Source organism: Crinia signifera, chromosome 11 (genome assembly GCF_055691185.1).
Source record: "Crinia signifera chromosome 11, ASM5569118v1, whole genome shotgun sequence".
NCBI lineage: Eukaryota > Metazoa > Chordata > Amphibia > Anura > Myobatrachidae > Crinia > Crinia signifera.
The window spans coordinates 94,058,246-94,082,934 of record NC_139227.1 but is presented as its reverse complement, the minus strand read 5'-3'; the positions used below and the strand labels follow the sequence as shown (position 1 = coordinate 94,082,934).

Genomic DNA, 24,689 nt, shown 5'->3' with positions numbered 1-24,689 from the left:
ATGACCAAGTGGCAGCTCTGCAAACCTGCTCAGCTGTGGCCCCATGTCGAACCGCCCAAGAGGTGGCAACTGACCTGGTGGTATGCGCATTTATTTTGGCCGGTACTGGTCTACCCACTTTGGTGTATGCAAAGGCTATCACAGACCGCAACCACCTAGCAATAGTCTGCTTAGATGCAGGCCAACCAATCTTGTGTACGTCATACAATACCAACAATGTGTCAGTCTTCCTGACACTCTTCACTCTGTCCACATATATGCGTAAGGCACGCACAACATCCAAAGTTCTCAACTTGTCCCTTTTCTTAGAACCCTCTGGGGGTTGAAACACAGGTAGAACTATCTCCTGATTTAAATGGAAGGTAGATACCACCTTCGGTAAAAACTGAGGCACTGTTCTTAAAACAGCCCTGTCATCATGAAAAATTAAGAAAGGAGATTTACATGACAAAGCTCCCAATTCTGAAACTCTTTTAGCAGATGCTACTGCTAACAAAAACACTAGCTTCCACGTAAGAAACTTAAAGTCAGCCGACCTTAAAGGTTCAAAAGGTGCCTTTTGAAGGCATTCCAAAACCAGTGATAGATCCCAAGGTGCTACTGGTTGCTTGTATGGAGGTTTCAACCTGGATACTCCTTGTAAAAAGGTTTGAATTTCCGGCAAAATGGCTATCTTTTTCTGGAAATAGATGGACAAGGCCGAAATCTGCACCTTCAGTGACTGAAGGCTTAGGCCCGATGAAAAACCATCTTGTAAGAATTCCATCATTCTTGATAGCTTAAAATGAGATGTATGAGCCTTTCTTCTCTCACACCATCGAATGTAAGTCTTCCAGACTCTATAATAATTTGCCGAAGATACAGCTTTTCTGGCTTTTATCATAGTCTGTACTACTGCCTCAGAAAACCCTTTCCTTTTCAAAATGGTGGTTTCAATAGCCAGGCCGTCAAAATCAATCGATCTGAATCCAGGTGATTGAAAGGGCCTTGTCTTAGAAGGTCTGGTCTCAGAGGTAGACGCCATGAGTCCACAGACAACCTCTGAAGCCTCGAGTACCAGGATCTCCTTGGCCAATCTGGGGCCACTAAGATCACTGGAACCTTCTGCCCCTGTATTTTCTTCAGAAGTCTCGGTAACATTGGTACTGGTGAGAATGCATAAAGGAGATCTCCCTGCCAGTGAATAGTCATGGCATCCACTGCCTCCGCTAGTGGATCCCTTGTTCTGGCATAGAACCTGGGCACTTGACGGTTGATCCTGGATGCCATCAGGTCCACATCCGGAGTTCCCCACATCGAAGTGATTTGGTGAAACACCTGAGGGTGTAAGCTCCATTCCCCTTCCTTGAGCTCCTCCCTGCTCAGGAAGTCGGCTTCTATATTCTCTATTCCTGGGATGAATATAGCCGATACAGCTGGAACATTCTGTTCCGCCCATAGGAAGATTCTGGATACCTCCCACATGGCCAATCTGCTGCGTGTACCTCCCTGGTGATTCAGATACGCCACAGCTGTGGCATTGTCGGTCTGAATCCTCAAAGGGAGGTTCTGTAACCTGTCTCCCGCCAAGGAAATGACTTTCCAGACAGCTCTCAGCTCCAAGATGTTGATTGGTAACGCTGATTCCTCTGCCGTCCACAGGCCCTGAAGCCTGAGATCCAGGACTATTGCCCCCCAGCCCCTGAGACTGGCGTCGGTAGTTACTATCAACCAGTCCCAGGTCTGTAATGACCGACCCCACTGAAGGGAATCTACTTCTGTCCACCATTTCAAAGATTCTCGGGTGTCCGAAGACAGCACTATCATCTCGGATTTCATGGTCAAAGTGTTTCCTGACCAAGCTGACAAGATGTTCCATTGGAACCTCCGAGAGTGGAACCTGGCAAATTGAAGCGTCTCGAATGACGCCACCATCTTCCCCAGGAGCTTGAGGCACCTCCATACTGAAATGCTCTGAGCCCTGAGAATCTCCTGGACTAGGGTGACCAGATCCCTGGCCTTTACCTCCGGGAGGAATACCCGATGAAGATGGGTGTCCAGTATGACTCCCAAGAATTGGAGCCTTTGTGACGGTACCAACTGAGATTTTTGCAAATTTAAAATCCAGCCGTGAGCCTGCAAAAAACTGATGGCCTCTGCCAAGTGACTCTGCAGCATGGCTGCTGACTCTGCTTTGAACAGGAGATCGTCCAAATAGGGTATTACTGTGATTCCCCTGAGCCTCAGCACCGCCGCCATTACTGACATTATTTTTGTGAATACCCTTGGCGCGGTTGCTAGCCCAAAAGGTAACGCCCGGAATTGTAAATGCAGGTCTCCTATGGCAAACCTCAACAAGGTCTGATGTTCCGGGTGTATAGGAACGTGCAAATATGCGTCCTGGACATCCATGGACGCCAAAAATTCTCCCTGGTCCAGACTCAGGAGTACTGACCGTAGAGACTCCATTTTGAAATGGTCTACCCATAAATGAGCATTTAGAGACTTCAAATTTAGTATTGGTCTGAAAGACCCGTCTGGTTTGGGCACCAGGAACAGCGTGGAGTAAAAGCCTTTCTTCCACTCTGTCTTGGGGACTAGTGTCACCACCCCTTTTTTCAAAAGGGAGTGCGCTGCTCTCACAAGAGCTGTACGCAGCCGTGCCTCCTTTGGTAAGGATGTGGGAATGAACCTCTTCGGAGGTGGCCCTCTGAAAGGGATTTTGTAACCCTGTGTTATGATGTCTAGCACCCAGGCATCCTGGTCTAGAGAAGCCCAAGCGTCCCTGAAGAGCGTGAGACGCCCGCCCACTTTTGTCACTGTCGGGCAAAGCCCCTGACAGTCATGCAGAGGGTTTATCCTCTCCTTTATTGGCAGGCTTCTTGTGAAAAGAGCCAAATTTTGACTTTTGTGTCTTGCCTCTAGAGGGCTGAAACCTTCCCCTGAAAGACTGTCCTCGAAAGGACGCACCACCTCTAGGGGAGGGCCGAAAGGACGGCTTAAAAGCAGAAAATCTGGACGTCTGCTTTGCTGAGGAGGCCGGCAGGAATGTACTTTTGCCGCCTGTGGCCTGTTTTATAATCTCCTCTAATTCGGTACCAAAGAGTACCTTTCCTTTGAAGGCTAATGTTTCCAGAGCCTTCTTGGACTCATTGTCTGCTTCCCAGGCTTTTAGCCAAAGCACTCTCCTGGCATTAATGGAGACTGTGGACACTCTGGTTGCCATTTTAATAGCTTCCTCCTCTGCTTCAACTGCATATTCTGCTGCTGCCTTAATCTTTTCTGCCAGCAGTAATGCACCCGGGTCAGCCTGCAGCATGGTGCATAATTCACCAGCCCACTCTATCATGGCCTTAGAAACCCAGGCTGAAGCAATAAGGGGTCGTAAGGTAAACCCCACCCCTTCAAAGATAGCCTTGAGGTTTCCCTCCAGCTTCTTATCCACAGAATCTTTAAAAGCTGCACCGCCCTGTACTGGTAATACAGTAGCCTTGGACAAACGTGCCACTGAAGCGTCCACAACTGGGACCTTTTCCCAGAGCTCCGCATGAGACTCTGGCATGGGGTACAGACTAAGGAATCGCTTAGGCATCTGAAGCCTCTTATCAGGAGTTTTCCAAGCCCCTTCTAACAATTCCTGTAACCCCTCATCTGAAGGAAAAGTAACAGCCTCCTTCCGCTGTCGCTTAAAAACACCTTTAACAGGAGTCTTATCCTCCACAGTCAGCTTTAAAGCCTGCTTCACAGCTATAATGAGATCCTCTATACCAGCAGCAGAGTTCTCTTCCAAATCATCACCCTGATCCCAGGGGATGTCAGTATACTCTCCTTCCTCTTCATCTACCACAGTAGTTAAGGCATAAGACCTTCTAGGGGTCCCTGCCACATCATCCATTTTGTCCAGCATTTCACTGAACCTGTTAATCCCTTTTGCAGTATCCTGCATCACCTGGATAAGTGCAGGATCTGCCTGGGTAAGAGGCAAGGAGCCAGACGACTGCTGAGATGATGGCATAGGTCTCTGTGATTCTACCAGCCCATCACTCTGCCTGTCCAAAAGCTGCACCAAAGCGTTTACTGACCTGCCTAGGGCCCTGGCCCACGCAGGTTCCATATGCTCTGCCCTATGGGGATCACTGCCCATGGGTCTCACATCAGCGCAAGTAATACATAAGCCCCCCTTGGCCATCTGCTCAGGGACAAATTTTTGTGTGCAAACATTGCACGCGCTCAGTGCATTAAGGGCTCCCTCCCCCAAAACCACAGCCTGATGCTCAGACATGACGCAAGTGATAAATGTATATCTATCAGTATACACAGTGCAAACAATGTACAAGCGTTTATACAGAGGCAATGCACCCAATCACTTATCTGTCTGTTGGTTTCAACTGCGGGGAAGCGATGCCCAGGAAATCCAAGTCACTCTGCCAGGATCAGTAAGCCAGCTCAGCTCCGCTGCAAGCGTTCTGAAAGGCGCCAAAGTCAGAGTGAAGGAAGAGACCACAGGTCCCTGCTGCTGCGGGGTCCGTGACCTTTTGGCGCCAACCACCCCCAGCAAGCCGCTCCTTAGGTAGGATTTCCTAGTTCCAGTGTCTCCCCCTCAAATGGGGATCACTTGGAACATGCCTGTCACAACGCTGCTGTCCTCTCATCTAGGAGCTCAGCGTGTAAGCTCCGCATAAAATGGCCGCCGCCATCACGGAGCGCCTGTCCCCCATGATCCCCACCTAAGCGTGGAGCCGGTTTCAGGGTACTCCGGAGCCCAGGCAGCCTTTTAGAAAAGGCTATAAGCGCTGCACAGGGAGACCAGACAGTGTCTCCCCTGTGCACAGTGAGCTGACAGGACGCGCTTCTGTCAGCTCCTGCTGCGCAAGCAGTGTGAGGATTCACTATGAGAATCCTCACACTGTGCCTACCTAGCTAGGGTAAAAGTTAATAAAATAATAAAAATCCCCTAACTACTCTAATTCTTCGGCTGCTCCTGCAGCCCTTTAGAATAGCACCCACTCCAGTGGGCACCTAACACGAACTGAAGAGTCCAGGGATGCAGTAGGGGAGGAGCCTACCCTCTAAAACTTTAGGATAGGTGCCTGGCTCCTTCGGACCCTCCTACATCCCAGTGTTGAGCTGTGTCACCAGGACCATTGAAAGAGAAAAACCCCATGTCGACCTAGTTGCGGTCTATCCAATAATCCCATACCAGCCCACCACCCACCTTTCCAAAACGCAGTCAGCCATGGCTCCTGCTCAGACTCCAGATCATCGTGCAGACTCTTCAACATAATACAGGAGTGCTCCCCCGTGAGGTCATTCTGAGGTAAGACAGGAAGAGGTTAGGAATTGCCAGAAAGGCGATGATGGAAATAGAAGAGACGATGTTCAGTTGGAATTGGTGGGTTACCATAAATTTGCCCAATCTAGTAAACTAGCAAATTATTTAAAGGATAAAACAAAGCCTGCAAACCACAAATGGTTATATTAGGGGACAAGAAGCTGAGAGGGGGCTTAGTGGATTTTTGTTGGACAAATGTTGGCAGCCAGGATTGGAGGGCACGGCTCAGTCTCGTAGGCAAGACCAATATGCAGAGTCCTGTTCCCAGCATATGGATCTACTGCAATTCCCGCTCAGATTAAACCCGCTAACAGGGGACACGTACCGGTGTTTGCCGCAGGTACACAGGAATAAACCCAGCTCGCTTCCAAAACCTGACAAGACAAAATGCGTTAGAATCTTGGCTCATACATGTCCAATGGAATCCCTCCTATGTAACGGGCACTGCCACTAACTTCAGTAGTTTTGGAGTTAAGCCGTATGACACGCCGAGATAATCCAACTTCTCAGCGGGTCTTTCACCGAGCCGTAGGAGTAGGGGCGGCAGATTCTTACGCGGGGTCACAGTTTCTTCTAGAAGGCTGACGGCCTGAGGGGAGCAGGAGACAGGGAGAGGGGGCATTTTACACCACAATGAGGAGAGAACTAGAATCTAGACCATTAGTAACAGGATTCTGACCTCGCTGGTTATAGGGGTGATCTCTTGGGGATCGTTTGCCGCATTCTCCTCCAGACTGGAAAAGTGCCCTTCATAATACATCTGCAGCAACTCCAAAGCTCGGCTGCCATAGCCCATCTGAAAGAACAGGAAATATATCTCCCGTTAGCTAGAATGCAAATCAATCAAGACCGAGGTAGCTTTGTTTTTTTGTGGTTCCCATCACTACTCCGCTTTCAAATTGAAGGGTAAGGCTGCATAGAAAAGGCATCACATTCCCCAATCAGCATTAGACTAGTGGTTCCCAAACTGTGTGCCCAGACACCCAGGGGTGCTGCATCAGTCCTGCACCAAAACCAGTGCTGATGGCTGCCGATCACAGACATGTGCCCCATAAGTGAGCCGACGGACGGCTCATAACCGACAATTGAATATTTTTTTTTAAGTTACATAAAAAAAAAAATTAGCACGGACTGATGTGGGCCGGCAGAATCGGGTGTCACCCATGGTAACACCCAGCGTTTCATGGGCATCGCCATGGGATTTTGGGCAGTTGGTGGTGTGCCGGGGCCAGGCAGCTATCTTCAGCCAGAAGCCCGCATTTATAAAAGTCAGACTTATATTTGGATATATACTTTTATATCCAAAGCAATATACAGAGTGGGGTCATAAATGTAATAACAGTATATAGTACTGATGGTCTCCCAGTATAAAATCACTGAATAGCAGATGGTAATTCAACAGCTAACATAAAAACCTAATCGCTACACTTTCATTTAAACAAATATATGTAACAATTAGGATACACTACTGCAACAGATAATCAGGGCACAACCTGAGTGGCTGTTTGGCTAAGTCAGTTTAATGCCAGGGTCCCGGTTTTAGAAACCAAGCATCCAGTAATTTCCAAGTCCTGCTGAATGTGGGCGTTCTATATAAGCAGCGCTTCTACTGTCAGCAACCGTGGGCATTCTATATAAGCAGCGCTTCTACTGCCGGCAACCGTGGGCGTTCTATATAAGCAGCGCTTCTACTGTCGGCAACCATGGACGTTCTATATAAGCAGCGCTTCTACTGTCGGCAACTGTGGACATTCTACTATACACTACTATGGTGGGCATTCTGCATATAAGCAGCGCAAGTACTGTTGACAGCACCGGGGTCTGCTGAGGCCGGAGCGGGCAGTTTGTATTATTTAGAGCATAACGTGTGAGGCCCTACTGGGAGCATTATAAGCGAGCGACACTACTGGGAGCATTATGTGGAAGTGGCACTAAAATGCCATGGGGAGGACGTGACATGAGCTTGCTCCAGGTGCCATGGTTGTGTGTGGGCCCTAACTCCGGCTACATACACAATTTGTCTTCCCACCAGGCTTAGCCTTAGAGCTACTCCCAGATTTAGTGATGATATGTCAGTGTTCCTGCGGGCAGGGTGATCAGGTATCCATGCGCACCCCCAATAAGGTCCCATCGGCATCAGCGGCCAGCACTAGCAGACAAGTTCTCCCCTCACTGTGAATAAATTGCATGCACTTTGCATCAATTCACCAGCAGTGATCCCTACACTGTCGGTAGGGATAGAAGTTTCAATGCTGTGCTGAGAGCAGGGTGCAGCGTCCTCCTAGAACCCCAACATAGCATATATACAATATATTTTATATCTATGAGCTTTGCCGCATGTGCCCATCAGGGCCGCTCCTTACTGGCATTGCTTCTCAGCCCGACGTGAGAGAAGAAGGTCCCCCCGTCATGCTGCCAGACAGTCACCTCATCCCGCCCCCATCTGGTCACCTCCGGTACCCCCCTCTGCCTCTACCTCCACCATGAAGCACTGCCGGCCCAGACTTAAATCCTATGCACAGGGAGCTACCCCACTCCTGCAGCCATTATTTCTGGTTCCAAGGTCTGAGGGTCTCAGGGGGGGCCAAGGATGGAGGTTCTAGGGGAGATGATTTGATTAATACCCATTAAATGAAGGCTCTTCAATCCTCCCTAACCCTTCATGGTAAGCAAGTGTCCCCAGATTACTATGCCAAGAGGTATGGTCATACGTCAGGAGGAGACTGCTCATCTCTATGCTCCAAGCGCCAGGACTTACTCTGCGCAGTGCCATGTCCCACAGTGATCTAGGAAGTAATCGACAATAATTACCCCTTGGTAGTCCGGGTGGACAGCAATTCGTACAATTCTCCCCCCAGACAGACTGCCGAAATCTGGATCCTGAAACTGAAGACGGGAAAGAAGTTTGTTAGCTACAATTTTTTTCTCCAGCCTTTCTTATCCACCCTCCCCCTAGTCCGCCCCAGGATAGAGGTCAGGTGGCGTACCGACCTGCTCAGAAACAGTCCATGGAATGAGATCCCCAGATGCTTTCTTCCCACGAGACAGACTGCTCATGATGGACTGACGCGAAATCTCTCCCTCCAGACAGACCTGCAATAAGCACCAAGCGTTAGCTGCAGGGTCTCTCCTCTGTATGTGCCCTGGTCTGGTCAGGTGGTCTGTACCCTGCACCTACCTGTATAACAGCCAGGACTTCAGGCAGGGAATTCTGGGTGGGAGGAACAGGGGGAATGAGGCAGAAAATGTGATGGGCAGGAGCATCCGACAGCAGCTGGAGATCGTTTGGAGAATTCTGTAGGGACAATACAAAGCATTAATGGCGTACCCCACTCCTACAGTGAGCTGCGCACATGCTGCATCTGTAATATATAATCATACCTTGTAGTGAGAGGCGACGTAGAGGGCCATTAATCTCTGCAGGAAGGATTCGGAGGCCTTGTGGTAGCAGAACAGGGTGTCCCGGTTTACATAGTATCTGTTGGTTGCTGAAGGTTTAGGAGAACCTGGGAAACAATCTACTATATCCTAAACTCCCTCAATGTTCCTGGTAGTATATGCAGGGAGGCAGTGGTATCCCCAGGAACACGGAATGTTAACCAATAACACACACGCGCAGGGTTGTACCACCTCCATCTGGGCTTCGTCCTCTCAGTACGATGGCGCGGCTAGGGCACATGTAGTGCGGTTTTAGGTGTATGTGGACATATCTACAATGTTCTGGTCTACAGCTTCTCCTGTACTACAATTCCCAGCATTCCAGAACAGCCACTGGTACAACATATAGGGGTCCATCTACTGAGAACGGAGAGAGATAAAGTACCAACCATCTTCTGTAAGCCTGATACCCCATAGGAAGGCCAAGTCTACAGTCAGACATCTGTGCAAGAGTCTAGACCACGGGCCAGCTAATCGTGCATAGTGCTCAGTAATAACACAATGATAAGCAGGCCTCCAGAATGCAGAAACAACGGAGCCGGAGCCTATTGTGATGCCTCCAGCAGCATCTAGACCTCCCACATACAGCAGGAGCCAATGAGAAGGATACAGGTCACACGTCTGGGGGATAGGACAACCGTAAATCATTCTGCTGATGTTCAGACAGTCCAAACACAGCAGGTCGTTCAGCCACTTCTCCACAGGGTCCCCGGGAGCGTAACGTATAGACTCCTGCAGGTAGACTTCATGTAGTGTCCGGGCTGTAAGGGAGTAGTGAGTGCGCTCATGAGCCAATGGGAACATACCAGGAAAGGGGGAGCGGGACGCTTTTAAAAAGGGGGTAATAATTGCAGGATGGCTTACACACAGAAATAGACAAGTCTTAAAGAGACCCCATTAAACAGGTCAGCAATATGAAGGCTGTCACCCCTGGTCTCCTTAGTATTGCTTCCGAGTCACTTTTTAGGCTGCATTCAGTGTATTTGGCTTCATCTCCCAAATCAGCCGCATCTACTTGTGCAGGTAACAGGTGCGCTAACGGCAGCACTAAGGGGTTATTGTGCAGCAGAAATACTCATCCAGCCATCAGACAATGTTCTAGTGCTCCCCATCCTGCAATCTGCATACTTGGTGGCAACCATATAGTAAAGAGGGGCGTCCGAGAGCTTTTAATCATTTCAGAAAAGTGGAATAATGCTAAAGCAATACAAGTATTAATGTTGTAGCGAATTTGATTATAATTTCACTTTTAGACAAACCAGATTTTCGTCTATTTTTGAATAGATGGTCTTTGCCTCAAATCGTGTGTAAGTTCGGCAAGAATAGTTACTGATCTTCATGTGGGAAGCCAAAGGACCTACAGCAGGCATGTCCAAACTGTGGCCCTCCATCTGCTGTGAAACACATCCCAGCATGCCTTGACGTAGTTTGAGCACTCCCTAGTAGTAAGTCGGTGGCAAAGCATGATGGGACTTGTAGTTTCACAACAGCTGGAGGGCCATAGTTTGGACATGCTTGGTCTACGGCATCCAGAGTGAGTTCGCCAAGCAATACCTGCTTGTTATGGTAATACCCACCTGACGCCAGCCGCTGGGCACTGGTGGACTTGTTCTCAGCCGTTATGGACACCTGACTGTCTGCACTCTGCTGCCGCAGTTGTTGGATGAGTTTGAGAGACAGAGAGCGTCCAGTTCCCTCGTACCTAACAAATAAGCGCAGTTTCAGATACAGCTGCTTTAGTTAGCAGAACCCAAACACCCACCACACACCCATGCTGCACTACCATTCAAAAGTTTGGGGTCACTTAGAAATGTCCTTATTTCTGAAATACGAGCTGCAAACATCTATTGTTTAAAAGAATATCTACATGTGTATAGAGGCCCATTTTAAGAAACCATGACTCCAGTGTTCTAATGGTACATTGTGTTTGCTAATTGCGTTATAAGACTAATGGATGTCTAGAAAACCCTTGTGCAATTACGTTAGGACTGCGGAAAATGGGTTTGCTAGTTAGAGAAGCTATAAAAGCGGCCTAGCTTTGAGCTAGCAGAGAATCTGCAGCATCACATTTGTGGGTTCGATTATATTCTCAAAATAACCAGTAAAAGAGAACTTTCATGTGAAACTTGACTGTCTATCCTTGTTCTTCAAACTGAAGGCTATTCCATGTGAGAAATTGCCAAGAAACTGAACATTTCCTACAATGTGTACTACTCCCTTCAGAGAACAGCACAAACAGACTCTAACCAGAGTAAAACGAAGTGGGAGGGACAAGTGAGCAAGGAGACAAGTACATTAGTCTAGTTTGAGAAATAGATGCTTCACAGGTCCTCAACTGGCAGCTTCATTAAATGGTACCTGCAAAACGCCAGATCTCAACCACACTGAGCTGTTGTGGGAGCAGCTTGACCGTATGGTACGCAAGAAGTGCCCATCAAGCCAATCCAAGTCCAGTTCAGGAAACGTGGGGTGAACAGCTGGAATGCCAAAGGTTTGCAATGCTGCAATTGCTGCTAAATGAGCATTCTCTGACTAAAGCAAAGTTTGAAGGACAAAATTATCATTTTAAATACAAATCATATCTAACCTTGCCAATGTCTTGACTATATGTTCTATTTTGCAACTTATTTGATAGACACAAGTCAGTTTTCATGGAAAACATGAAATTGTCTAGGTGACCCCAAACTTTTAAAAGGTAGTTTATGTTGCAACCAACTCATGGTACGGTATGTCCCAATCAACCCCCTCCACCATGCTATTTGCCATCCAACTCACCCATTAATGGTGGATGCCATAAATACCAGATAGGGGCCCATAAGACTCTTCACAAGAGGCAGAGGAATTGCTGCGGCTTCATCTATCACCACCAGTTCGGCCTGTCCTAACTTCACCGCGTCACCCGGATGGATATACTACACAGGAACAAGCAGTTATTAGTCATCATAGCAAAACGATGCATCTAATGGAATAAAGGAAATGATGATGGAAATACAACACAAAGTTGTTTCTCTAAGTGTGACATGCTCTTATTAGGGATTGCACTATCTACAGATGGAGCCGGGCTCATTCAGCGGGGGTCTGGCGGTCAGATCGCCAACCGCGCATTCCTCTTACGACGAAGCTCACAGTTGGTCCCCACCACCTCCTACCCTATAACCTGCAGAATTGTACTTCCCAAAAGAACTTCCCAGCACGTAAAGAATGTATTGTTTTCGGCAATGCGTCCATAGAAAGTTTGTCCTCAGGGCACATCAATAGTCCAGGTATTATGGCTCTCAGTTAATACACAGGTGGTATAATCAAACTGACTGAGGTACAATCGCAGTCACCTATGCCTCAGCCTGAACAGCTGTAAAACCGGGACTGTTGGTGCGCCCTCTGAGAAAGTCCATTGTGACAAAACGCTTAGGGGCGTGGCCTAGCGGGCTGACTGTGTCCAAGGAGATCCACGAAAAGAGACCAGGAGAACATGAGAATGGAACAGACTCCTCCTTATTTCTTTCTTATGCTGTACGATTGCGGTCTTGTGAACCACCACCTGTGGAACGTGATCTCACCTACAATCCAGAGTTCGATCGGAAAAAAATTAAAAATGTATTGCACTAAAAAATTATTTATATGTATTTAGTCCCAGAGTCCGGCACTCCCAGAAACGATGTTACTTGCACTGGTGGCGTCACAGCTTGGGAAGTGTAACATAGGATGCGGGACTCTATGGAGCTGAGTGCCGCACCCCGCATCATAATATATACATTTGCGCCACTAGTTCTTAGGGCGAGATGTACTAGGCCTTGAAAAGTGAAGAAGGGGAGAGGGGGAGAAGGGGAGAGGGGGAGAAGGGATCATGTACCATCCAAACAGCTGCCATACTACAGGCTGGGTTTGAAAGATGACAGCAGATTGCTTGGTAGTTTAGGACTCTCCACTTCGTTATGTTTCAAGGCTTCGTATATCTGGCCCTTGATGAGCAGCTTGTTCAAACATGACGGTAAAGAATCTCGCTGGAAGTTGCAAAGCCGACAGTTTACAGGATTACAATTGACATATTACCATTGTTGAAAACCCTGGGTTTGACCTCATGGTGTCGCCATGAGTAGGGATCTCTGGGGATCACTGATCTCTGGGAAAGGACTCACCTGGATGGTTTGCCTGTGCTCCTTGAACACATTCACTCGGACAACTGCTTTCTCAAACTCAGGGTTCAGAGACTGGATAATCTCATAGTCCAGATGCTCCTGCAACAGGGGACAGAGTGGTAACGGAAGAAGCTCTTGTGGACATATGTACAGATCACTGCAGGAAACGCTGTAATGCCACGGTGGAACCATGGGCGACAACAGCAACATGCATCACCCAAAGACAGAAGGAACCACTAAACGTTTTGATGAAGCAGTTTGAGATTTCTGAACCTACTGGTGGCTGGATTCAGGAGTCAGTAATACCCCTTTTCCACTAGCAAATATAACCAGGGTTTTTTTTTTTGCGAGGGGATGATCATCGACTCGGGATTTTTGCTAGTGGAAATGTGTCCTGGCAAAAATTCCAGGTCGAGCCTCTCAGCAATCCAACTCAAGCAATTTCCTGGGTTGGAACCGGGACGCACAGAGTCACGGATGATTCTAGCCATAATTTCGCTATTGCATCTTAGAAAAGGATTGGTTGCTATGGGCAACATGACAACTTATCAATTTTAGAAGCTTTAGTAAATGTATCTCTTAGTGTCTTGAGGAGGGCGAGGTCGTATAGACATGACTTACTATGAGGCTACACAAGAGATCGGAGACATCGTCCTCTCCTTTTGGGTAAACTATTTTATTTGGTCATAGTGCCAACAGTAGTGACCCTGCAACAATGGACTTCCACAGTGTGCAAATAGACTCACAACTGACAAGTTATACATAGGACGTCATACAGATGTGTCCTCATATAACTACCATCTATTTGCCAATGCGATGCCCAACACAACAGATGCAGCTAATCCCCAGTCCCTGTGTACTAGAGGCGCCGCAGGCCACAACATTAACCGCACGCACAGAGTAACAGATGAGTCCACAACACAACAGACACCACAAATCTCCAGTCTATGTGCACTAATGGCGCCACGGGCCACAACATTAACCGCACGCAGAGCCACAGATGAAGCACAGATGTGTCCTCATACAATTACCATCTATCTGCTATGCAGAGTGAGACGCCTAACACAACAAATGCAGCGAATCTCCAGTCCCTGTGCACTAGAGGCGCCGCAGGCCACAACATTAACCACACGCACAGAGGTACAACGGAACTAGCGTGAGAAAGCTGCATCCTAGCCCTTCTGTCGCACACAAGTGCCGCACGCCTAGCGGATCAGGGTCATCCAGCAATGGAGTTCTACATGAAGTGTTGGCTGCGATGCAGCAGAGAGGAGAACAATGGCGAAACCCCAATGTATAATGACACATCCGTAGGTGGAACACTTCTACTCCCTGTCAGTAATGACTATAAAAAGGGCTGATAAGAGGACAACAGCTTGCAGTAATGTACATAACATAAGCTGCCTCATCGTATCCCATGAGGTATAATTTAATGGGGTGGAATCTCACCTGGTACTGCAGCGCGTCAAACCCCTTAAAGATGAACTCAAACAGGGTGTGCAGGTTATCAGGGCTCGGAGAGGTGACAAAAATATTTGAGTACCTGGAAGAAGAATACATGGTCAGTGGTGGTTAATATACTCGAATATCAGATCGAAAAGAAGAAGGACTTCATTATCCCCTGCGAATACTGGAGGCAGAGAACATTAACATTTAGGATCATTCACATACAGTCTGTATGATCAGAGTGGATGTGCGGGAAGGGTGGCATATGCTAGGCACGGGGTAATACACACCTACAGCAGCTCTCCCATGGTGTCATTATGCTGGGGCCCGAGAAACCATTACTGAACAGGAAACACTAAAAGATCCCCACTACAACTTATATTGCCAGATATAGAATAGTTGTCAGACACTTTCATACATATCACCGCCCCACTGCAAGACCCAATCTTAGTAAAAGCCCCATTTTTAAATCACTATTAAAATCTGAGAGCTGAATTAATATCCCAACCAGAACTAGAATGGTGATGAAAAAAATAAATAAAAAAGTGCAACATTTTTACGTATTTCCACCCTTTCCGGATACAGATGCAGCGGTCTCTGTATCTAACCATCTGAAACATATAATTTCCTGGCAGATAAGAACCATTTGGCCCATCTAGTCTTTCCCTTTTTTAAACATGTTACCTCAAACCCTATTTGATTCTGATTTCTTTGTAAGGATATCAATATGCCTATCCCAAGAATGTTTAAATTGTACTACTGTATTTGCCTCTACCACCTCTGTTGGGAGGCTATTCCACTTATCTACTACCCTTTCTGTGAAGTAATTCTTCCTCACATTTCCCCTGAATCTTCCTCCCTCTAGTGTCAGTGCATGTCCTCGTGTTCTGTTGCTCCTCTTCCTGTGAATAATGTCTCCCACCTGTACCTTGTTATCCCCTTCATATATTTATTTGAAAGTTTCTATCATGTCCCCCCTTTCCCTTCTCTGCTCTAAAGTATACATATTAAGATCTTTTAGTCTTTCCTGGTACGTTTTGTGATGTAGGCCATGCACCATTTTAGTTGCCCTTCTTTGTGAAGTCTCTAATGTATTTATATCCTTCTGGATATATGGCCTCCAGAACTGCACACAGTACTCTAGATAAGGTCGTACCAATGACCTATACAGTGGCATTATTACTTTCTTTGGTACTTGTGTAGTTTCACGGCGCCGCCGCGTGCAGTCTGTCTCAGAAACTTGGCAGCTTGCCAGACTCTGTGTTTAACTGTGCGCATGCCGCTCTAGCTGTTCTCAGCGCAGCGCGTGGCTGCTTTCCATATGTAAGCTACGTGATCAGCGTAGCGCCGGGCAGCAGCAGCGCGTGCTGCCCAGCACTGAGAGGTCACTGGTACTTGTAGATCCACAGTGAAATAGGCAGTCCTGCGCACCGCTGACAACGGGGGCATGTAAACTGGACACCCCGGTACAGCGCTAACGTACGGGGCTTCCAAACTAGACACCCCGGCACATCTAAATTTAGACGCTAAAGCATCTAAATTTAGTTGGGTCTAGGGGTACACCATTAAACCTGTTCACAATGACACTAGTCGACACAACAGCTGTCAACCTTGTAAATTCCACTATCCACGCCAACCCGAAGCGTGGTGAGCGGCGGCGGTACGTGTCCTACGACCTTTTCATACCCCCACTATCCACGTCGGCGTGGAGTTCATTTTATATAGTGCGGCGAGCGCAGCGAGCCCAAAGTGTGGGCGAGCCCCGCGGATTACTTCACAGGTAATCCGCGTCCGCACGCCACGCTTCGGGCTCGGTGGCTCGCTGCACTCGCCACACTATATAAAATCATCTCCACGCCAACGTGGATAGTGGGGGTATAAAAAGGTCGTAGGACGCTTACCGCTGCGCGTGCCACGCTACGGCATGGATAGTGGAATTTACAAGGTCGACAGCTGTTGCGTCGACTAGTGTCATTGTGAACAGGTTCAATGGTGTACCCCTAGACCCAACTAAATTTAGATGCTTTAGCGTCTAAATTTAGATACCCCCTTCTTAGCGGCTTGCAGGGAGTCTGCATTCAGACGCTTTAGCGCCTAAATTTTAGCGTCTACATGTGGGACACCCCCTTTGATAGCGGTGTGCCTAGTTTAGAAGCCCCAGCACTTTAGCGGTGTGCCGGGGGTCCACTTTACATGCCCCCGTTGTCAGCGGTGTGCAGGACTGCCTATTTCACTGTGGAACTACAAGTACCACAGTGACCTGTCAGCGCGCTGCTGCCACCCGGCGCTACGCTGATAACATAGCTTACATATGGAAAGCAGCCACGCGCTGAGAACAGCTAGAGCGGCACGCGCACAGTTAAACAGAGCGTCTGGCAAGCTGCCAAGTTTCTGAGACAGACTGTGCGCATGGCGGCGGCGCTGTGAAACTACACAAGTACCCTTTCTTTCTACTGAACCATACGGCTTGATGGTCACTGGATCCCAGGTTTTCACCCACATTTCCTTCAGATATCACAGTTTGTAATTATTAAGTCTAATATTGCGTCCTTATGAGTGGGCTCCCTCACTAATTGCTGGAGGGATGCTCCTTGCAAGGAATTCAGCATGTCCCTACTTCTGGTGGAACTTGCAACAGGCAGCTCCCAGTTTACATCAGGTAGATTAAAGTCTCCCAAGATTATCACCTCTCCTTTTAATGCCATTTTATTGATGTCCTGCAATAGTCTCTTGTCAAGTTCCTCTTCCTGACCCGGTGGTCCGTAGATCATCCCTATATGAAGAAGAATCACCTTCTCGACTGTTTCTATGGTCACCAAAAGGGCCTCAGTTCTTTCTTCAATACATTGTATTAAGGTAGTCTTTATGCATTTTTTTTCCCCATATACATTGCTACCTCTCCTCCGATTCTGCTCATTCTGTCCTTCCTAAATTAAGTATATCCTGGTATAGCTATGTCCTAGTCATCATTTTCATTGCACCATGACTCTATAATAGCCAAAATATCCAGTTCAACCCTTTATTATCAATGAGCGGCACGGGATTCCACTTCCAGGCGCAGTCATTGGTCCTATAGGCGCAGTCAAATTAGCATAAAGTAGTAATATAGGACGTACCCAAATGCCACAGCGCCAGCTATCGCCAGCCCAAGAGCGGCTGATTTCCCACGACCACGAGCTGCTGTCAGGGTCACTGTGCTACGAAGAGTCTTCTCAGATACAGCTTCAATAAATTTTAGCAAGGCCTTCGCCTATGGGGTGGAAGAAAGTCACAAAAACATTAACATAAAACACGCGAAGCAAGTAAAAACAATATAGCATACCCCAAATATATAGGTTATTATGTACTATATGACAAAGGCCAATTGTTACGGGATGCAGTCACTTGGTCTACAGCATGATGGTCGACAGGTCATTAGGTTGACTGTTTTTTGAGCAGACATGTGCCGACAGGCAGTATTTCATGCCCTACCATCCACTAGGGCGTGGCAGGAGAATAAGATAGTGTGCCGAGCGTAGTGAGGCACCGTGCCCGACGCATAGCGAGCGAAGCACTTTAAACTGTGTCCATGTCGACTGTGTTGACATTCAGGTAAAAAAAAAAAAAAAAAACAGTGGAAAAACCCCATGTCGACCGTTTCACTGTCAACCTAGACATTGTCAAACTAATGTCCTTTCGACCTAGAACCATGTCGACCTAATGGTGTCCACCTAATTACTGAACATGGAAGTTAAAGGGGATGATACACCCAATCAAAGCGCTACCCTTGTTAAGACACCACCGTGATATAATATGAAAAGTAATAATACTCCCCTTCCTTTAGCTTAATTTTGTGTATGACTTCTTTGTTTTCTCGGAAGGATGGTTCCTGTCGATGAACTCAGTGAGTAGTTTCCAGGTGCATATATGGGAATAGAGACAAGAACACTAGTTGTATATCTATTGATGTAATTTCTCTTTCTATATTATGTTTGCGAGGTTTTGGATCAATGCGTACCTCACTTACATAATAATTAGCATGATTAATCATATAAAGGTATCTTTCATCGAAATGGGTGGCATACCCGTACTCACGATGTGATGGCGGGGTCGACTCGTATCAAGGTATCTTTTTCAAATTCTTGTTCACAAAACGTTTTTATTGTTAAAAATACCATGTAGAATAAAATATTAAGGTATTGAAAAATACAGCCAGGATGATCAGATATACCCCCACAAAAATTGGTTACAAGCCGCCACTAGTAACATTGAATACCTTTATATGATTAATCATGCTAATTATTATGTAAGTGAGGTACGCATTGATCCAAAACCTCGCAAACATAATATAGAAAGAGAAATTACATCAATAGATATACAACTAGTGTTCTGGTCTCTATTCCAGTGGTTCCCAAACTGTGCGCCGTGGCTCCCTGGGGTGCCTCGGGACACATGCAGGGGTGCCCTGGGTTGGTAGTCCAGGACCAACTAAAATTATTAATGGTTAATTATTTATAAGCAAAACCAGTGCTGGTGGCTGCCAATCATAAAATGTGTACAAACAGAAGCAATTCCTGCCCTTTTCCACATAACTGACCCTAAGAATAGCATATAAATCCAATCTAATTAAAATAAATTTGGCCTAGGGGTGCCGCGAAAAAAATTCTTATACTCTAGGGTGCCGTGATTAAAAAAAGATTGGGAACCCCTGCTCTATTCCCATATATGCACCTGGAAACTACTCACTGAGTTCATCGACAGGAACCATCCTTCCGAGAAAACAAAGAAGTCATACACAAAATTAAGCTAAAGGAAGGGGAGTATTATTACTTTTCATATTATATCACGGTGGTGTCTTAACAAGGGTAGCGCTTTGATTGGGTGTATCATCCCCTTTAACTTCCATGTTCAGCAACTTTAGGTCTTAAAGGTTAGACCTAGTTGACACATCCCAGCTGCAACCTTCTGAAGGGCCTGAGATAAAGCCTGAACCCCAAATTCCACCTAATTACTGTCTACCATCATGCTGTAGACCAAATGATCCCAACCCATTGTTACGCGAATTGTAATAAAAAAAGGCAAATACTAATACATACTAAATACACATTTTACCACTAAACACCATATTAATACATGTGCCACAAAATTCAAGTTCATTTAAATTTTTTATTTATTTTTTTATTCAAAAATGGTCTACATTAAATGGTGAACGATGTTAATGTTCTTATTTTAAAGTGGCTCACCATTGGATCTGCTACTAGCGCTAGGGCTCTTGAGCCCAACTAGATGGACTTGAAAGGGTTAACAAGTGTATAATCACTGTATATATTAATTAACCCACTTGGACTTATATGCTAACACTCCAAGCATTGTGATGTCACTGAATCACTTATTATACTATAGATTGGTTATTGTTACACCGACACCAGATCATTTGTGACATTAGTTTTCATTATATGCACGGCTCATAACACTAAGAAAGCATAGCCTGTATACCTCTGCGATTGCTCCGAATTGCAGCCTCTGATAACTGGCATCACTATGTGCTATGGCATCCTGACACCAGATTAATGATGGGAAACTAGGCAATATGTGGGCAAGTGCGTTACTTCTAGGAGGCAGGAGAAGGACTCCACAGGGCCTTATTGCCTCGTCTGCCAGTTACCACCCAGAAGAATATGCTGGCACTACATAGGCGCTGACCGTTACCTGGTCTAAGGTTTTACAGTTCTCCACCAGTACGCCCACAGGCTGCGTGTCCTGCAGACTCAGCTTCACATCCTGCAGCTCCTGCTCTTCAGCGCTTAGATTGGTTTCCTGCAAAAGAGAACCGTAGGGATTAGAAGGCGAGGTTACCGGTCACTTCCCCGCAGGCAGCAGCGACACAATCAGATGCTCACGTACTTGCGTCTTCGGCGGAATGGGAGCTATGTTGGCAATGTGGCTGGAGACGGGCAGTATGTTCAGCTGGTCATCGATCACCACACAGTTCTTACAGGAGGACAGGGACAGAATGAACCTGTGAGATTTACAAGACATTATACTGGATGACTAGAGAGAGATATACACACACACACACACACACACACACACACCGAAATGGGGTAGATACTATTAAAGCCTTTTTTTTTTATACCCAAGAAAAAGTCCTGAAGTGACGACTACTCAAGTCTACATTGGATGGTGACGCAGATTTTGTTAGGGTGAGCAGTGGAGTGCCAGACCTTATCTATCTATCTATCTATCTATACACTCCACCGGAGCCACTTCAAATGGATAGAAGTAGCAGAGTAGGAGTAGTATTGACTTCCACAGATAGGCAATGGAAGCCTTCGTAGCTATAAAAATGTGCCCTAAGAGATGGCGATCTCTATCAGATATCACACCTGGGATCCAACGGTACATCAAGCACTCTGGAAATGAGGAGACATACTGCATTCCATAATGGTTGTATTACTGGACATGCAGGACATCTACCATTCCACAGTTCCTCCAACACAGCAGAGAATCAGGTTTCCGGTGTGAAGTAGGCTCTATGGACTAATGTACAACACATTTCCCATTGACACATTCAGAAATTCTGAAACCTAAAGTCAAAAAGGGGATTTTTGTAAGAACTTACCGTTCAAACCCCTTTCTCTGAGTCCAGTCCGGTGACACAGCTCCACAATGGGATGTAGTAGGGTCCGCCAGGAGCCAGGCACCTATGCTTCAATTCTTTGGGAGCAGGCTCCTCCCTCTGCATCCCATAATGCTTCAGTTCAACTTCAAGAGCACACTAGGATACATAACTCAGAACAATGCCTGAACACTTTATATGTAACATAACAGAACCATAACATGACAACACATCAACGGTACACTTAACTGAGCGTAAAGGAGGGATCGCTGTGTCACCGGACTGGACTCAGAGAAAGGGGTTTGAACGGTAAGTTCTTACAAAAATACACTTTTCTCTTTCGTCCAGTCCGGTGACACAGCTCCACAATGGGACGTTCACGAGCCGGTCCTTTGGGAGGGTACGCTCAGACCGCCAGTTCTCATCACTGCCCATCTGAATGAAGCGTCCGACGCGAACTCATGAAATCTGTAAAATTTGGTAAAGGTATGAACAGAGGACTAGGTGGCAGCCCTACACAAATGCTCCGCCGTAGCCCCATGGCGCACCGCCCAGGAAGAAGCAACCGACCTGGTGGTATGTGCATTTATCCGAGACGGAACCGGTCTACCTGCTTTACAGTAGGCAAAGGCAATAGTAGATCTCAACCAGCGAGCGATGGTCTGCTTAGAAGCAGGCCAACCAACCTTATGCACATCATATAGCACTAAGAGTAAATCCGATTTTCGAATGTCCTTCACCCTCTCAATGTAGATTCGCAAGGCGCGAACCACATCCAATCTCTTCAGTTTGTCCCTATTTTTAACCCCGTCTGGGGGAGAAAACCCTGGAAGTACAATGTCTTGGTTTAAATGAAAAGATGACACTACCTTAGGTAGGAATTTTGGCACTGTTCGCATCACAGCCCTGTCATCGTGAAAAATAAAAAAAGGTGACTTGCAAGACAAGGCACCCAACTCAGACACTCGTCTGGCTGATGCAATTGCCAACAAAAAAGTGAGCTTCCACGTCACATACTTTAGCTCCGCAGATCTTAGCGGCTCAAAAGGAGGATTCTGTAACATAGATAAGTCCCAAGGCGCCACCGGCTGCCTATAAGGCGGTTTAAGCCTAGCAACCCCTTGTAAAAAGGTTTGAACCTCAGGTAGCAAAGCCACTTTCTTTTGAAAGAATATAGATAAGGCCGAAAGCTGCACCTTTAAGGATTGCAGACTAAGACCTGATGAAAAACCATCCTGCAAAAAATGTAAAAGTCTTGACAATTTGAATCTGGAAGTGTGAAGCTTCTGCCTCTCACACCATCTAATGTATATCTTCCAGACCCGATGGTAATTTGCCGCAGACACCGGCTTACGGGTCCTCAGCATGGTCTGGATAACCTCATCAGAAAACCCCTTTTTCTTCAATAAGGAGGTTTCGTAAGCCACGCCGTCAAATTGAGACGACCTGGGTCCTTGTGAAGAAACGGCCCCTGGCCTAACAGGTCCTGACGATGAGGAAGCCTCCAGGAATCCTTCGACAACCTCAGTACATCAGAGTACCATGACCTCCTGGGCCAGTCTGGCGCAATTAGAATTGCCCGTACTCCCTGATTCTTTATTTTCTTCAATACTCTCGGCAACATGGGAAATGGAGGAAAAATGTACACCATCTGGAAGTCCCACCGAACTGTCATGGCGTCTACTGCCCACGCTGCAGGATCACTCACCCGCGAGCAGAACCTCTGAACCTGACGGTTCATTCTTGTCGCCATCAGGTCTATGTCTGGCAGACCCTATCGATTCACAATCTCCTGAAAAACCTCTTGATGGAGAGTCCATTCTCCTTCCCGAAGAGACTCCCTGCTGAGAAAGTCTGCTTCCACATTCCTGACGCCTGGAATAAATATCGCCGACACTGCTGGAACGTTGTTTTCTGCCCAATTGAAGATTTTGGAAACTTCCGCCATCGCCATCTTGCTGCGTGTCCCGCCTTGATGGTTCAAATAAGCCACTATCGTAGCATTGTCCGATTGTATTCTCAGCAGGGATTTCCTCAGAAAATCCTCCGCCTGAATTAATGCGTTCAAGACTGCCCTCAGCTCCAGAATGTTTATAGGCAGTTTGGACTCTTCCTTCGACCAAAGGCCCTGAAGCCTCAGGTGAAGAACTACTACCCCCCAGCCCCTCAAACTGGCGTCGGTCGTTAAGACCAACCAATCCCAGGGCCTGAGAGATCTCCCCAGCTGCAAATTTTCCACATCCGTCCACCATAGGAGAGATTCCCTGGACTCCAGTGACAGGGATAAAACTTCCTGTTTCATCGTCTTGGCATTTCCGGACCAACAGGATAGGATGTTCCATTGGAAAATCCTGGAATAGAATCTGGCGAACTGGAGAGTTTCGAAAGTTGCCACCATCTTCCCTAGCAACCTTACTCCCTGCCACACCGACGGAGCCGGTGCTTGTAGGATCTCCAACACCATCAGCCGAATCTCCACAGCTTTGGATTCTGGGAGAAAGACCCTGTGAAGGTGTGTGTCTATGATCACCCCCAAAAATTTCAAAGTCTGCGTTGGTGTCAAATGGGACTTGGGCAGATTCAAGATCCAGCCCTGACTTTTCAAAAACTGTGTTGCCACCTCCAGGTGAACCTGTAACAACTCTGCCGACTCTGCTTTGAAAAGCAGATCGTCCAGGTAAGGGATAACAATTATTCCCTGCAGTCATGGTGGACATCACCTTGGTGAACACTCTCGGGGCCGTGGTAAGCCCAAACGGGAGTGCTTGGAACTGTCAATGTCTTCCCCCGATTGCAAACCGGAGTAAAGACTGGAAATCTCTGTGGATCGGGAGATGGAGATAAGCATCTTGAATGTCCACTGATGCCAAGAACTCCCCTGGCTCTATGCTCAACAGCACCGACCTCAGGGATTCCATGCGGAAGTGATCCACCCAAAGATAAACAAATTTAGAATGGGCCTGAATGACCCATCTGGTTTGGGAACTAAGAAAAGGATTGAATAAAAACCTTTTCCGATCTCCTCTCGAGGAACCGATATAACTACCCCCTTCTTCTCGAGAGATAAGGCAGCTCCCAGAAGCGAAGATCTGAGAGACGCAGCCCTTGGTAAAGGAGTGGGAAGAAATCTGCGAGGGGGTGGACCCCTGAGATTTATTTGATATCCTTCTGAAACAATGGAGAGTACCCACGGATCTTCCATGGCTACCCTCCAAGTGTCCTGAAATTGCAGGAGGCGACCCCCTACTCTGATCCCAGAACAGGGAGTCCCCGCCCCGTCATGCAGAGGGCTTGTCTTCCCCCTTGGCGGCATGTTTCTTTGTAAAGGCGCCAAACTTTGACTTGGGCGCTCTACCTCTGCCGGCTTGGAATCTTCCACGCCCTGACTGACCTCTGCCAGCTGCTCCCCCTCGAAAGGAAGGACGAAAGGATGGTTTAAAGGCTCCAAATTTAGAGCCAGAGGATTTAGAGGTGGTGGGAAGAAAAGTACTCTTACCCCCAGTAGCCTGTTTGATGATCTCATCCAATTCCGACCCAAATAAAAGCTCACCTTTAAAAGGGATAGTTTCCAGTGACTTTTTAGATTCACTATCCGCCTCCCAGGCCTTTAACCAGAGAGCTCTTCTGGCAGTAACAGAAGTGACGGATACTTTGGACGCCATTTTGACACCCTCCTCACTAGCTTCACATATATATTCCGCAGCACACCTCAACTTTTGCCACAGAAAAAGCTTCCGCATCATGCTGGAGATGACTACCC

General features: G+C 47.1%; 1 protein-coding gene across 1 annotated transcript in view; it reads right to left on the bottom strand.

Annotated features, from left to right (window-relative positions):
• NAT10 (N-acetyltransferase 10) overlaps positions 1-24,689 on the bottom strand; it is a 39,859-nt gene that overhangs the window by 4,697 nt on the left and 10,473 nt on the right. The window contains exons 7-22 of the mRNA XM_083163654.1: positions 20,215-20,329; positions 20,020-20,127; positions 17,448-17,581; positions 14,335-14,428; positions 12,886-12,984; positions 11,525-11,661; positions 10,327-10,451; positions 9,360-9,510; positions 8,693-8,789; positions 8,490-8,606; positions 8,303-8,404; positions 8,123-8,197; positions 5,991-6,107; positions 5,767-5,900; positions 5,637-5,685; positions 5,195-5,291 (exon numbers count right to left, since the gene is read on the bottom strand). Of these exons, the coding sequence (XP_083019780.1) occupies positions 5,195-5,291; positions 5,637-5,685; positions 5,767-5,900; positions 5,991-6,107; positions 8,123-8,197; positions 8,303-8,404; positions 8,490-8,606; positions 8,693-8,789; positions 9,360-9,510; positions 10,327-10,451; positions 11,525-11,661; positions 12,886-12,984; positions 14,335-14,428; positions 17,448-17,581; positions 20,020-20,127; positions 20,215-20,329 (1,751 nt within the window). The remainder of the gene's footprint in view (positions 1-5,194; positions 5,292-5,636; positions 5,686-5,766; positions 5,901-5,990; positions 6,108-8,122; positions 8,198-8,302; positions 8,405-8,489; positions 8,607-8,692; positions 8,790-9,359; positions 9,511-10,326; positions 10,452-11,524; positions 11,662-12,885; positions 12,985-14,334; positions 14,429-17,447; positions 17,582-20,019; positions 20,128-20,214; positions 20,330-24,689) is intronic.